Below are 14826 nucleotides of genomic sequence, written 5' to 3'. Positions count from 1 at the left end.
AGAGCCCACCTGCCCACAGAGGGCCATTCCCGCCAGCCCGTTCCAAGACGGGATCCATTGTTGTTGGCACCTTGAGAGACAATGGAGTGTGCTTCCAGGGGTGAAGGGGAAAATCAGAGGGACCTCTCCTTGTGATGCAAGCACACTGGGCAGGGTGTCTGGGGGTCCTGGTTGGCCCAGACCCCCCCCCTGGCCTCGCTGGCGGGGGCCAAAAGAAAGCAAAGATTCCTGCATTACACAGGGTTGGGCTAGATAGATGACCCTCGTGCCCCTTCCGGCTCTACAATTCTACGATCCTTTCCTGAAAATCCCCAAGAGCTGCTGCCAGCCAGTGCAGGCAATATTGAGTTAGGTGGATGTTTTGACTCAGTGGGAAAACAGCAGCTTCTTATCACTTTCCATTATTGACATTTAGGGCGGTTTTTTCAAGATTTTGCACACAAAGGTTCCCCGGAAACCACAGGGGAGTCCCAAGTCGGGTTAAATATCATAGCCCTCCCCCCTCCTTGCAGTTTTGGGGGACGGAGGCAAGAAACTCAGGAAGACACAGAGTAAATTTCACAACTTTTATTTCAACACTTGTACAAAAAAGCCTGCAAACTTACAAAGCCTCGTTTTCAAATACAGTTTTTTGAGGGGTTTTTTTCTTCCTGAAAAGGCCGCAAGTATTCTATAAAAATATGAACCTGGAAACTGGTTCTTTTGTGTAAGTTCTTCATCGAGCCACAGCATATCAGGAAAATCATATTTACACATATTTACAACTTAAGGCCGCTGTCCCAATGTGGGGGGGGAATCAAAATACGTCCCTCCCCTGGAGACCAGCTAGCTCTGGAAAGTGGAATGCAATTTCAGAGGGAAGAAGAAGAAAACTATTTTCTTCAATCCCCCCACAACTTCTTCAAAATGCCCAGAATTTGGGGTCTGGTCTGCACCCAAAAAGGCAAAAAAACCCCACATAGAATCCTAGAGTTGGAAGAGACCACAAGGGCCATCCAGTCCAACCCCCTGCCAAGCAGGAAGCACCATCAAAGCATTCTTGACATATGCCTGCCAAGCCTCTGCTTAAATACCTCCAAAGAAGGAGACTCCACCACACTCCTTGGCAGCAAATTCCACTGTTGAACAGCTCTTACTGTCAGGAAGTTCTTCCTAATGTTGAGGTGGAATCCTTCTCTGGAGCAACTAATTTTCTTAGCCTTCAACAGCACAAAGGTTCCTTGCTCTCTCCTGCCAAGCTGTTCCGATCCTCTTTTCCCCACCCCAGAACACCTTAAAAACCTACGGGTGGATCTTCCCGCCCTGAAACCCAGAGCGGCGGGTTCGTGGATGGGATAAAATCAGGGGGGAACCCCAAAACCTTTGCTCAACCCCGCAATTTGTCCCGCAGAGGAGCCGCTCCCTGGGGAATTTCTGCACCCTATTTTCTCGCCCGTATGTGTCGGGAGACTCAGCTGGTCTTAAGAGAAACCGGGAATGCTGTAAAGTGTCTGAGTCACAAGGCAGGCATTCCCCCTTGGGGGGGGGGCAAATGTCCCCCTTTCCTCCTCCGTAAAGGGAAATCTCGGCGGATCGGGTGCTGTCGGTCTGGGACACCCGAAACCATCGCCTCTGCCGCCTCGGGGGGTGCGGGTGGTCAAGGAGCCATCTCCCCGCCGGAGCCCCTCTCCTCATTCGCACGCAGATTGCGGGGGGTTCCAGCCTCCGGGGTTGCCGGCGGCTCCTTCTTCCTCACGGGATCCCAAAAGAGATCCATCCAAAGAGATCTAATAGCAGCCGAGCGCCTCTCAGCAGGTCATGCAGCGGGGGCGGATGGCGGTGTCCGAAGGGGGGTTGGGATCCACCTTGAAAGGAGAGGAGGAAGAGAGAGGTTAGCGAAGATTCGTCGAATGCTGCACGGGATCCCGGCTGTCATCTAGCCCAACCCCCTGCAAGGCACGGGGTTCAAGAGGGGACAAGGAGCAGCCCAGTGCCCATTTTAAGGGGCGCCCCCGTCGAAGGGACCCATGGGGTCACCCAGCCTGTGCAAAGAGCTTTGAAACTCAGGGTCGTGGGTTCAAATCAAGGTTCCTGCGTGACATGGGGGTTGGGATGGATGACCTCTGGGGTGTACGCCCAAAACAGCCTGCTCCTTCTCCCCACCAGTGAGGCGGGCCAAGGAGGCCCACGGCCGCCCGCCTTTCAAACGTCAGGGTTTCTAGTCCTCAGTAAGCTCACCTCGGAATACAGCGGAGGTGGCCGGAAGCGGAATTCCTGGATGTAGGCGAAAAAGGGCCCTTCGAGGACGCCGGGGGGGCCGCTGCTGTCCTGGCTGGGTGGCGAGAGGGTCTCCAGGGGTTCCTCGCCGGACACGACAGACGAGTATTCAGGCGGAGCTGCAGAGAGAGCACAAGGGGAAGAGTTAATGGGTTGCTTTGAGAAGGTTTTTTATATATATATTTTTAGGGGGGGAAAGGGGCCATTTTGGGACCCCAACTTTTTCACCTCCCCAAGGCGGCTTGACGCACCTGTTTGTTGTTCCTCCTCCTCCCAACAACCCTGCCAGGTGGGATAAGCCTAATACTGGCCTTTCTCCAGGCTGCTGTCGGACTACAATTCCCATCGTCCATGTTCCCGCCAGCTATGGATAATGGGAGTTGTAGTCCAAAGACAGCGGGGGACCCAGAGGTTGAGAAATTAATTATATTATTATTATTATTATTATTATTATTATATTATTATTATTATTATTATTTACTCAGAGAAAACCCATTGGTGGAACGTGATCCCCCCTCCCCTTAAAAGAATATTTCATTCTTCTTTCCCGTACGGAAAGCTCCACCTGTCGCTCAACCGTTTTTAGATTCCCCTTTACCCAATTTCTCCATTCATCACCCAAATTTCGTACAATTGCGTTTAAAGCTCCCGCCTTCCCTTTTTATATATAATAATTTCTATGACTTTTCAATTACCATCTAATTGTCGCCTCGTTATTACAATGCCAATTTATAATACAATTATTCACACCAAAATACCGAATTATATAATTTATATAAGGCTAGGATTGGGCTAGAATTGATGGCTTGAGTATTTGCGTTCCAAACTCTTATTCACTTCCATTACGTTCCGGTTGTAATAATGATCCTACTTATGTAACAACCGCAATCTTAATAACTTCTATTTGTGTCGACACATTAAATGATTTCTGCCTCCTCTAATTTCATCCTCTCCGACGCTGCTCCTTAATACGTTCTGCGCTTCTAAACCCGCCTGCAGGAACAGCTTTACATAGGACGTTCTTTTTATATGCGGCTATTTTGTAAAGTCGTTTTATAAAGCGCTCCTTATATAAAATCGTTTTTTAAAAAGTTCTTTATATCAAGCTATTTTATAAGAAAGGTTTTAGATACCGTAGATAGATAGGTTTCCAGTCTCCGCAACTTTACACAGGAGGTTCATTTTTTATGCAGTTATTTTGTAAAGTCGTTTTATAAAGTTCCTTATATAAAATTGTTTTATAAAGTTCCTTATATAAAATCGTTTTTTAAAAGTTCTTTATATAAAATCGTTTTTTAAAAGTTCTTTATATAAAATCGTTTTTTACAAAATTTCTTTATATAAAGCTATTTTATAAGAAAAGTTATTCCCATTCCCGTCTTCTCTAAAAGATTCCAAATTTGTATCTTTTATCGATTGGTGCTGGTGGGTCTACTCTTGAGTAGGGCTTCGCTGGCGAAAACCAACTGCAACACAGGCGCGCAAGGCAATATAAAATTGCCCCTAAAAACAGCGTTGCAAGGTCTGAATTTTTATGGGTTCTTACCCTCGGGTTCTTCTGGAATTGCCATCCGGGCCCAATCCAGATTGACGCTGTATTGGCTGCTGATGCTGGAGGTGCGGCTGCCAAAGGGGTGCAAGGGGATTGTGCCGATGACCAGCGGCAGTTCCAGGAACAGCTTCGAAGTCCCCGGGATCTCGATGCAGACCTGCCAAGTGGGCAAAAAACGAGGCATTTTTAAAAATAAAAATAAATAAATGAAATTAGGGCCTCCTACATCTCATGCAACCTGGACAGCACCGGATCCGCTGCGGAACGGGATCCGGGAAAATGAGATCCCTGCTCTGAGAACCGTGGAATTGCAGAGAGTTGGGGATTTAAAACATAAAACCACGGTTGGAAAGGGACCTTGAGAGTCATCTAGTCCAACCCCGAGGCCCCCGGGTATAGGGCGGTATATAAATTCAGGAAATACTGTATTTTTCCGTGTGTAAGAGTATATCCCCCCCCATTTTTTAAGTTTAAAATTGCGGGGGTCCTCTTATAAACGGAACGTTGCAATTCTTTATTTCTTCATTTTGGGCTCAAAAAATAGGGGTCGTCTTCTACGTGGGGGTGTCTTATACATGGAAAAACACGGTAGTGGTAGAATAATAATAATAATAATAATAATAATAATAATAATAATAGGTAACAAGCATTCGTTCTTTTAGATGCCAGAGGTTTGCCAACCCTAGTTGAAGGAGAGGCATCGCCCTGCTCTCTCTCTCTGAAGGGAACGACACTTCTGAATAAATAATAATAATAATAATTCATTATTTGTACCCTGCTCATCTGCTGTGTGGCAGGGGGCTGGACTAAATTTATTATTATTATTATATTATTATTATTATTATTATTATATTAAAAAAATACCACCTTATACCCTCGGGACCCCTTCCAACTCTGATTATCCCAAGTCCGAACTCCCGAAAAGCCCGAATCGGAAACCCTGCTGAACTTTGCTGCGGGCCCGTGTCGGCGACACCGGGCAGTGACACCCAATGGCTCTCCGCATCCCCCCTGGAACCGCAGAAGGTCCCCCCCCCAGGGTTTTCACCCCAAGACCTCCCTCGCTCGCTCCGCCCGCTAGGCCAGACTCCCCCCCCCGCTTCTCACCTTGAGCGTGTACTCGACATGGAGGATGCGACACTCGAGGATGGAGGGTCCCACGGGGGGGATCTTGATTGCCCGGCCGTGCCACACTTCCCTCTTTCCGGCCGCGATGGCATCGCCCAGCATGGAGGCCACCACGGACTTCTTCTGCTTCCTGGTGCCGCGGGCCACGAAGGTCTGCGTCTGGATGATGGCCGCCTTGGGGACCACCGTGCGGGTGGTGCAGTTGTCGATCTCGGCAAAGATGGGGATCACCTCACCTGGCAGGGAAATGGGCACATTGCTGCGTTAAAGGGAGCAGGGAAACACACGCAGGCAAACCCCTGTTCCTAAAGCTCCCTCGACCTTTGTCCTGCTGGCCAGCCAGCTTTTTATTATACTGTGAGCCCGGAGAGCTCCGTTGGCGCCGGTAACATGAAGGTTGCGGGTTCGAGACCCGCTACATTGCAGGGGGTTGGACTAGATAACCCGCAGGGTCCCTTTCCAATTCTGCGATTTTTTGTTTTTTATCACCGTTCTGCAATGTGATCTTAATGTTGCATACTGCACCCTGGGATCTTCTGATAAAGGGTGGTACATTATTATTATTATTATTATTATTATTATTATTATTATTATTATTAAGACATCTGAAGGCAGCCCTGTTCAGGGAAGCTTTCAATGTTTGAAGTTTTATTCTGTTTTTAATGCTCTGTTGAAAGCCGCTCAGAGGGGCTGGGGAAACCCAACCAGATGGGCAGGGTAATAATAATAATAATAATAATAATAATAATAATAATAATAATAATATATTTAAAAATCGCAATGGGCAGGGCAAATGTTTCAGCTGGACTTTTGGGAAGCGAGGAAATCTGTTGTGGGGAGCGAAGGGCTGGCAGCCAGCTGTCCTTCCTTGGAGGTTTTTTTAAATGGGGGCCAAGCAGCTACCGCCTAGGGATTTCGCAAGCCGCGACACCTGCATTTTCAGGGGGTCAGGCTGGGTGACCGCTGGGTGACCCAATGGTTCTAAGCAACTGTGTTTCCTCAGGGCCACCGGCGGATTCCCCGTATGCCAACCCTAGACGCCACAGAGTCAAGTGGCCTGGGTCCTCTGGCTGATGGGCCGAGCTTCGCCATAAGCCACACCCCCCCCCCCGATCTCCACTTCCAGGGGATGCCCCCTACAACTCACCTGGGGTATAGCCTTTCCGGTCGATCTTGGCGGAGACGGAGACCTGCCCTCGGTTGCAATACCAGGCGCGTGCCAGCTTCTCCTTGGCACCGGCTTGTGGAGCCTGATGGGCAGAAGCAGAGAAGGAAGACAATTTATTATTATTATTATTATTATTATTATTATTATTAATTAATTATTATTATTATTTTTAATTTGATTTTCCAGATTAAAATTCAGATAACAACATAAAATATAAAAGCGAGATTCCCAAGAATCTCCTGGACTTTCCCTCCTCCTCTTATTGTTAATCCTCTCTTTCTGCATCTTTTATAATAATCCTAATTTTAGTATCTCCGTTATGTCCAAAGGTCATCATTACACTACAAGTGTTATTCCGGAAGATATCATCATCATCATCATAGGCAAAACGTCCCGGTTTTAAATAGGGCTGGAAAAAGCCCCCCCTGAGCTGAATTGCAAAACTGGCATTTGTTTCCTTTTTCAATGTTATTTTGATTATGTTAGACCTTCAAACATTTCTATCCTGCATTTGGGAATCTTTCTTTTCATCTTTGAATATGTGGTCAATTTTTTTCTTTTTTTTGTAAATTCCGAAAATGCAATAAAGTTCATATGAATCGCAAAATTGGAAGGAACCCCAAGGTTCATTTAGCCTGACCCCACAATTTGCCCGGCATGGGGCTCAGATCTGTGACCCCGAGGGTCCTCACGCCCTACCGGCTGAGCTATCCTGAAGTTGGGGAATCGGTCACAGAATTGGTTCCCAAATCCCTCGCCAAATCGCTTTGCCTCCCCAACTCACCAGTAACGCCGGCGTGTTGATATCGATGGGCTCAATAATGGTGAAATCCTTTTTGGCTTTCTTGACGGAAGCCCAGGGACGGTGGAGCTTGGCTTTCACCCAATAGCGGACGCTTCCGTGTTTTCCCTCAAAGGAAGTAGCCAAGGATCTATCAAGGGAAGAGAAAGGAAGTATGAAAAATGAGACCTAATAATAATAATAATTTCTTTATACCCCGCCCATCTGGCTGCGTTTCCCCAGCCACTCTGGGCGGCTTCCAGCAAAATATGAAAATACAATAATTCATCCACTATTAAAAGCTTCCCGAAACATTTCCCTCCTGCTAGGAGGGGGCTCCGAGTCCGTAACCCAACCCAAAATATCTTCCGTTTTGCTCCGTTTCATTTTTAATTTGGACACTTTCTATGTGACGACACACAAGGCAGTTTAAGGCAACCCAACATACAAGAAAGAACAGACGCCGTAACAAGACGTCGCTTTAAGATGGAACGGTTCCTATCGAATAAAGGAATATTCCGCAATCGATTAGAATAGCACCCAGTAAAATTGACTCTCCAAACATCGGCAGATGTTTAATAAAACGGTAACTTTATGATGGAACAGTTCCTATCAAATAAAGGAATATTCCATTATCTATTAGGAGAGAATAGCACCCAGTAAAATTGACTCTCCAAACATCGGCAGATGTTTAGCCTCAATAAAAGGTTAACTTTAAAATGGAACAACTCGTATCAATGGAATATTCCATAATCTATAATAGGACCCAATAAAATTAGCTCTCGAAACAATAGCAAATAATAGCTGGACAGAAATTCGCTCCTCACAATAAATAAATTACTAAGCTACAACCAACAAGTCACAAGGCATAAAATAACATACAAAAGATCACATTGATAAACAAAGACACAACTTATAAAACTACTTTTTAAAAAAAAATCTGGGTGGGTATTTTGTCTTGGGATTTGAAGTTCGTTTTATGTATGAAATTGCCCGAACTTGTTTCATAGAGTTGGAAGGGATTCAAAGGGTCATTCTGGACCACCACCCCCTACCGCAAGAAATGCCAACCAGATCCGCTCCAGAAATACTGGGGGGGGGGGATCAGGTTGGGCAAAGGCTGATAACGAAATGATAATCATAAAAAATGCAAAGGCAACATGCAATGGCGGTGGCTGCACTGACATGCAATGGCGGTTAGGTTTTTTGCTGCGCTGCCAAGTTGCTTCCAGATGCAATCTCTCCACAAATCTAATAATAATAATAATATTAATAATAATAATAATTTGAAGAAGTGTTTGACTTACTCTGGCAGCTGGAAAGTGAAAGGGAATTCATGTCGGCCAGCCTGAAGGACAGTGGCGCCTCCGTTGTCTGTTGGGAAAACAAAAAATAAAGGAAGTTGAAACGAATAACAGACCTTTTTTTTAAAAAAGAGATGTTTTTCTGGAGAGGAGCTTGCTGTTTTCCTGCAGCAGTCAAACGAAGGAAATTCAACACAACATCCACACTCAGCCAAAAGCATGAGACTTTTTTTTGCTTCCCATAAACAACCCGCGATCGTTAATGAGCACACAGCGAAAAGGGTGGGTTCAGAAGGTATTACACAACAATCTCTCTCTCCCCCCAAAATATACTCGGTTCCTACAGCCCAGGTGCCCTGCAAAGGGGAGTTTTTAGCAGAAGGTGCCCCCCCAGGCCTGCAAATACGCCCCAGTTGAGACAGGCAAGATCTCCCAGGGCTTTTGCATTATGTAAGCGCCCGGCTCCCAGGAATAGAATCGGCTTGGGCAAAATCTGCCCCTTGGAGGAAGATGAGCCGAGGTCAGCAAGGCCGGTGTGTGTGTGTGTGTGACCCCAGGAGGCGGCAGCCGCAAGTTCGCCCCCTGGGAAATTGCAAACAAACATCCCACCCAGATTCGAAAAACCTGCAACTCCTGTTTTCCAATTGCAACTGGCCTTTCTTAAGGGAAAGCTGGGCCAGAGCATGTGAAAGAATCCTAGAATTGTAGAGCTGGGAGGGGCACCCCAAAGGTCATGCAGCCCAACCCGCCCCCGCAATGCAACTTGGAAGCATAGCAAAACAGTTCGTCTTCTGCCGGGAGGGCATCTGCCCTGCATGCAGAACGTCCCAGATTCAATTTGTGGGGGGAGAACTCCCTGCCCAGAAATGTCAGAGAGCTGCTACTGCCAGCCTGTGGGCTTCATATAAGGCTGCTCCCTATTTATTCAGGGTCCTGCTCTATTTTTAAGGCCCACGGCTCAGCGAGCTGTTGGGTTCCCCCTCTGTTCCGAGGATCACGCGGACTGGAGTCTTGCTTTCCGTTTTAGAAAGGTCTCTGGCATCTTCTCTCGGGTTCTCTAAGAAGCGGCAGCCCTGCCGGAGGGCTGCTGCCAGCCAGTGCTGGCACTACAGAGCTGGGTCCAAAAGCAGCTTCCCTGTCGCAAACCCCTCTTTAGAAAGTAGCAGAGCCGCTGCCCGCCCGCGTCGGCACTGCTGAGGCAGAGAGGCTTCGCAAGCAACATGGAGAGAGACAGACTGGGCGCTTGAGCGGCGCTCCCGAGGAGGGGAGAGGAGAGCACTGCCAGCCCGTGTCCGCCCTACAGAGCTGGCTGGAAAAGCAGCTTCCCTTTGAAAAATAAAGGAGGGGAGCCGCTGCCCGTCCGTGCCGGCCCTGCTGAGGCGGAGAGGCTTTGCAAGAGAGAGACAGATCGCGCCGGGCAGGCGAGCCGGGCTCCCGCGGAGCGCAGGGAGGAGAGGGAGAATGCGCGCTCTGCCCGCGCTCAGAGGACGCCTTACCTGACGGGGCCAGGAGGGTCTGCCGGTGGTTGAGGAACTCCACCTGGTCGCTGTAGCTCTGCGTGTAAGCGGTGCTGGATCCGGCGCTGCGAGACTCCGTCCAGTGCACTTTGGCCGCGCCTTGCGCGTGCAGATGGAGGGCGCCCAGGCGCGCAGTGCCAGACAGCTCCACCACCACGCGGCCGGCCACGCTCTCCCCGGAGCTGAAGACCGGCGGCGAGGCCACCTCGGGGCAATCCAGCTCCACCGAAAGTCGCTTCACACGATCAAAAATCATCTTCGCGTATCAATAAGCCTCTACGACTGTTCTGAGCGCACCGCACCGCGCAAAGCGCTTTTTCAAGGCTCGCCAAGCCGCGCCCCCTGGTCTCGAGCGCCCTATCGGAGCAGGGGGGCGGGGCGCCACAAAAAGCCCTCCCCCAGACCCCCCCCACGTCCCCCCTCAACCCCCACCCCTAATGCCCCCAGGTCTGGCAGGCAGCTGAAGGCTTTTGCAAAAACAAGGCAGCGAGCATGCGCGCCCAGGCTGGTCAGTTTTGGAGAGACCGGAGAGATAAACTTTCCTCCACTGGGCAGGAAAGAAAAAAAGCAAACAGAAAGCTGAAAGGGGTGAGCCAAGAGATAGATATCCATCTCTCCCTCTCTCGTTTATTTATTTTTCAATTTATTGGTTCTATTTGTATCACAACCTAAAAACGTTTCCATTTGTTTGTGCAATTTGTATCGCCGCGTCAAGTTACAAAAGGCAAACGCAAATTGCCCAACAGGAAAGCCGATAATTCACTCTCCAACGCACACCTGTAAATGTATTTATTCTTTCATTCGTTCCATTTATAAACCGCCCTTTGTCAAAGATTAAATCAGGATTAAATAGCGTAACAGCAGTAAGTAAGAAAATATAGAGGAACTATTTCCGTACAAAGTATGTCCCAGTTAAAACTTTCGAGAGAATACACTTTCGATCTTATCTTGGGCTTAATGTACTGAAAGGATAGAATTCTAGAGTTGGAGAAGGACCCCCAAGGGTCATCCATCCCAACCCCCTGCAATGCAGGAATATGGATTCAAGTTACAAGAAAGAAGATTCCACCTCAACATTAGGAAGAACTTCCTGACAGTAAGAGCTGTTCGACAGTGGAATTTGATGCCAAGAAATGTGGTGGAGTCTCCTTCTTTGGAGGTCTTTAAGCAGAGGCTTGACAGCCATATGTCAAGAATGCTTTGATGGTGTTTCCTGCTTGGCAGGGGGTTGGACTGGATGGCCCTTGTGGTCTCTTCCAACTCTATGAGTCTATGATTTGGCCCAATGTGAGACTCGAACCCACAACCCTGAGATTAAGTTATTTAGTCAGGCCAGTTTTGTGTGCACTGGCTGGCAGCGATTCCCCAGGGTTTCAGATTTCTGTCCCCCCCCCCAAGCCCTACCCGGATACAGTATGCCAATGGGGACGTTTTGCATGCCAAGCAGGCGGCTGCGCTCCTTCGAAAGACACTAAGAGCCTAGTCCTCAGGGGTTTACACTGGGGTCAGCAAACTTTTTCAGCAGGGGGCCGGTCCACTGTCCCTCAGACCTTGTGGGGGGCGGACTATTTTGTTTGCGGGGGGGGAGAATGAACAAATTCCTATGCCCCACAAATAACCCCGAGATGCATTTTTAATAAAAGGACACATTCTACTCATGTAAAAACACACTGATTCCCAGACCGTCCGTAGGCCGGATTTAGAAGGCGATTGGGTTGGATCCGGCCCCTGGGCCTTAGTTTGCCTACCCATGGTTTACGACCACCAGAAACGTCATAAGGATTGAATCTATAAACAAGCATTTGCAATGCTGCGGGTAGTTTCCACTGTGAAGAAAGGGGAGCGAAATTCAGAGCAAGGACGTTGCTAACTGTCACAACTCACCGCCGTTTGTTCCCGCATCGCAGCCTCGGGGGGTTGTGCTGGATGACCCTCGGGGCCCCTTCCCACTCTGCAATTCCGAGGACTGTCTCAAGAAGACAGTGCCTCTTCTTGCGTAATTCCCAACTGGATTCCTCACCTGGAACACCGGCCTTGCTGCACTGACCGGCAGCAGCGGCATTATGGGGTCTCTCTCCCAGCTCTGCCCGGAGACTGACCCTGGGGCCTTCTGCACTCAAAGCAGGTGTTCTAACCCTTTCCTGGAAAATAAGATTGCCTGGCACGGAGCCAGACAACGGGGACCTCAGAGGTGCCTACACTAACTGGCAGCAGCAGGCAAGGGGATATGTGTTTGGAGGATTGAACCCGGGGAGCTGTGCCACCAACATGTGCCAAGTGGCCTGCACATTTGAATTAGCCCCCAAACCCGCTTTGCAGGGCTGTTTCTCCCTCCCCCCAACCTCCTGACCTGGGCCTGCCCTAGATTTAGAATCATAGAGTTGGAAGAGACCACAAGGGCCATCCAGTCCAACCCCCTGCCAAGCAGGAAACACCATCAAAGCATTCCTGACAGATGGCTGTCAAGCCTCTGCTTAAAGACCTCCAAAGAAGGAGACTCCACCACACTCCTTGGCAGCAAATTCCACTGCCGAACAGCTCTTACTGTCAGGAAGTTCTTCCTAATGTTGAGGTGGAATCTTCTTTCTTGTAGTTTGAATCCGTTGCTCCGTGTCCGCTTCTCTGGAGCAGCAGAAAACAACCTTTCTCCCTCCTTTATATGACATCCTTTTATATATTTGAACATGGTTATCATATCACCCCTTAACCTTCTCTTCTCCAGGCTAAACATACCCAGCTCCCTAAGCCGTTCCTCATAAGGCATCGTTTCCAGGCCTTTGACCATTTTGGTTGCCCTCTTCTGGACACGTTCCAGCTTATCAGTATCCTTCTTGAACTGTGGTGCCCAGAACTGGACACAATACTCCAGGTGAGGTCTGACCAGAGCAGAATACAGTGGTACTATTACTTCCCTTGATCTAGATGCTATACTCCTATTGATGCAGCCCAGAATTGCATTGGCTTTTTTAGCTGCTGCATCACACTGCTGACTCATGTTAAGTTTGTGGTCAACCAAAACTCCTAGATCCTTTTCACATGTACTGCTCTCAAGCCAGGTGTCTCCCATCCTGTATTTGTGCCTTTCATTTTTTTTGCCCAAGTGTAGTACTTTACATTTCTCCTTGTTAAAATTCATCTTGTTTGCTTTGGCCCAGTTGTCTAATCTGTTAAGGTCATTCTGAAGTGTGATCCTGTCCTCTGGGGTGTTAGCCACCCCTCCCAATTTGGTGTCATCTGCAAACTTGCTCAGGATGCCCTCAAGCCCATCATCCAAGTCATTGATAAAGATGTTGAACAAGACTGGGCCCAAGACAGAACCCTGTGGCACCCCACTAGTCACTACTCTCCAGGATGAGGAGGAGCCATTGATGAGCACCCTTTGGGTTCGGTCAGTAAGCCAGCTACAAATCCACTGAATGGTAGCATTGTCTAGCCCACATTTTACCAGCTTCTTTACAAGAATATCATGGGGCACCTTGTCAAAGGCCTTGCTGAAATCCCCCCCAGCGATTTGGTCCTGGGCCAATGGGCTTTGGAAAGAGACGAAAGAAGGTGTGCCCATTGTTTCTCCGCCGGAGGGCAGGGCACTGAATCTGGGGCATCGGGGCGTGCCTCTGGGCCCACGCCCAACTCCGTGGGAGACAGGGGAACTCCTGGCCTCATGGAGCTGAATCGCGCCATCAGGAAAACCCACAGAAAGGAGATCCCGGCTAAAACTTCCCGATGGCGAGAGTTGTTCAAAGGTGGAATGGACTTCATCACACGGGGCAGGGGGACTCTCTTTCACCGGAGATTTTTAGGGGGGTTCCTGCATTGCACGGGGTTGGGCTAGATGACTTCTGGAGGGCCTCATCAAACTCGATAGCTCTGTGATCCTAGTCTAATTCCTCTCTCTTTAGCATGAGATGGCAGGTGAAAGTCTTCAACAGATTAATCCGTTTTGCATGACTTTCTATGGGAAAGCGCGCCTTAGTTTTGGAACGCTTCGGTTTCGGAACGGACTTCCAGAACGGATTAAGTCCGAGAATAATAATAATAGTAGTAGTAGTAGTAGTAGTAGTAGTAGTAGTAATAATAATAATAATAATAATAATAATATATTTATACCCCGCCCATCTGGCTGGCCACTCTGGGCGGTTTCCAACAAAATATTAAAATACATTGGTCAGTTAAATATTAAAAACTTCCCTAAACAGGGCTGCCTTCAGATGTCTTCTAAAAGTCTGGTAGTTGTTTTTCTCTTTGACATCTGCTGGGAGGGCATTCCACAGGGCGGGTGCCACCACCGAGAAGGCCCTCTGCCTGCTTCCCTGTAACCTCACTTCTCATAGGGAGGGAATCGCCAGAAGGCCCTCGGAGCTGGACCTCAGTGTCCGGGCAGAACGATGGGGGTGGAGACGCTCCTTCAGGTATACTGGACCGAGGCCATTTAGGGCTTTAAAGGTCAGCACCAACACTTTGAATTGTGCTCGGAAAAGTATTGGGGGCCAATGCAAAGTGCAACGGGTCCAGCGTGAACATGTCAAACCTCTGGGGGGGCTGCAAGCAGACAGCAAGGGGGCTGGGGGGGGGTCAGGATATGAGCCCCGAAATCCCCTTTTTGGATCACCCCAGTGTCCTGCTTCTAGCAGTGGGACGGCCTGAGAAGATCCCAAGCAAGAAATGACTCTCTTACACCCTGTGGCTTTTATGCACCTCTGTCCGTCCCCCCCACAGGCAGTGTTGTGCAGTGGTTAGAGTGCTGGCCTGTTAGGACCAGGGAGTGAGACCGGGGTTCGAATCCCCAACGAAGCTTCGCTGGGCGGTCTTGAGGCTCTCACTCTCAGCTTAACTTCCCTTGCAGGGTCGTTGCGGGGATAAAGAGAGGAGGATGAAGCCACCCACCCGAGCTCCTTAGCGGGGAAATCGTAGAATCGTAGAGTTGGTAGGGATCCCGGGCGGCATCTAGTCCAACCCCCTTGCAATGCGGTAAACTCAGCTAAAACATCCAGGGCAGAATAAATAAATGAGGTAGACTGCGGCGACCTGTGGAGGCTCCATGCACCGCCAGAGAAAGGATGAGAAAGTATTTCCAGGGGAAAACATGACCAAGGGGGGTAGAAAACAACAACAGCAAGACA

General features: G+C 48.8%; 1 protein-coding gene across 1 annotated transcript; it reads right to left on the bottom strand.

Annotated features, from left to right (window-relative positions):
- Positions 1-552: 552 nt before the first annotated feature.
- On the bottom strand, positions 553-9995 carry LOC148685537 (arrestin domain-containing protein 2-like). The gene is made up of 8 exons (XM_088671278.1): positions 9686-9995; positions 8193-8259; positions 6889-7036; positions 6084-6186; positions 4916-5172; positions 3803-3965; positions 2218-2375; positions 553-1844 (listed from the first exon to the last, which is right to left on the bottom strand). The coding sequence occupies exons 1-8, from the start codon at positions 9960-9962 to the stop codon at positions 1788-1790; spliced, it is 1230 nt and encodes a 409-aa protein (XP_088527404.1). The 5' UTR covers positions 9963-9995; the 3' UTR covers positions 553-1787.
- Between the last annotated feature and the right edge of the window lie 4831 nt (positions 9996-14826).

Source organism: Zootoca vivipara, chromosome 6 (genome assembly GCF_965207765.1).
Source record: "Zootoca vivipara chromosome 6, rZooViv2.hap1.1, whole genome shotgun sequence".
NCBI lineage: Eukaryota > Metazoa > Chordata > Lepidosauria > Squamata > Lacertidae > Zootoca > Zootoca vivipara.
Note: the sequence above shows the minus strand (reverse complement) of the source record. Positions and strands in the feature narration are given on the sequence as shown.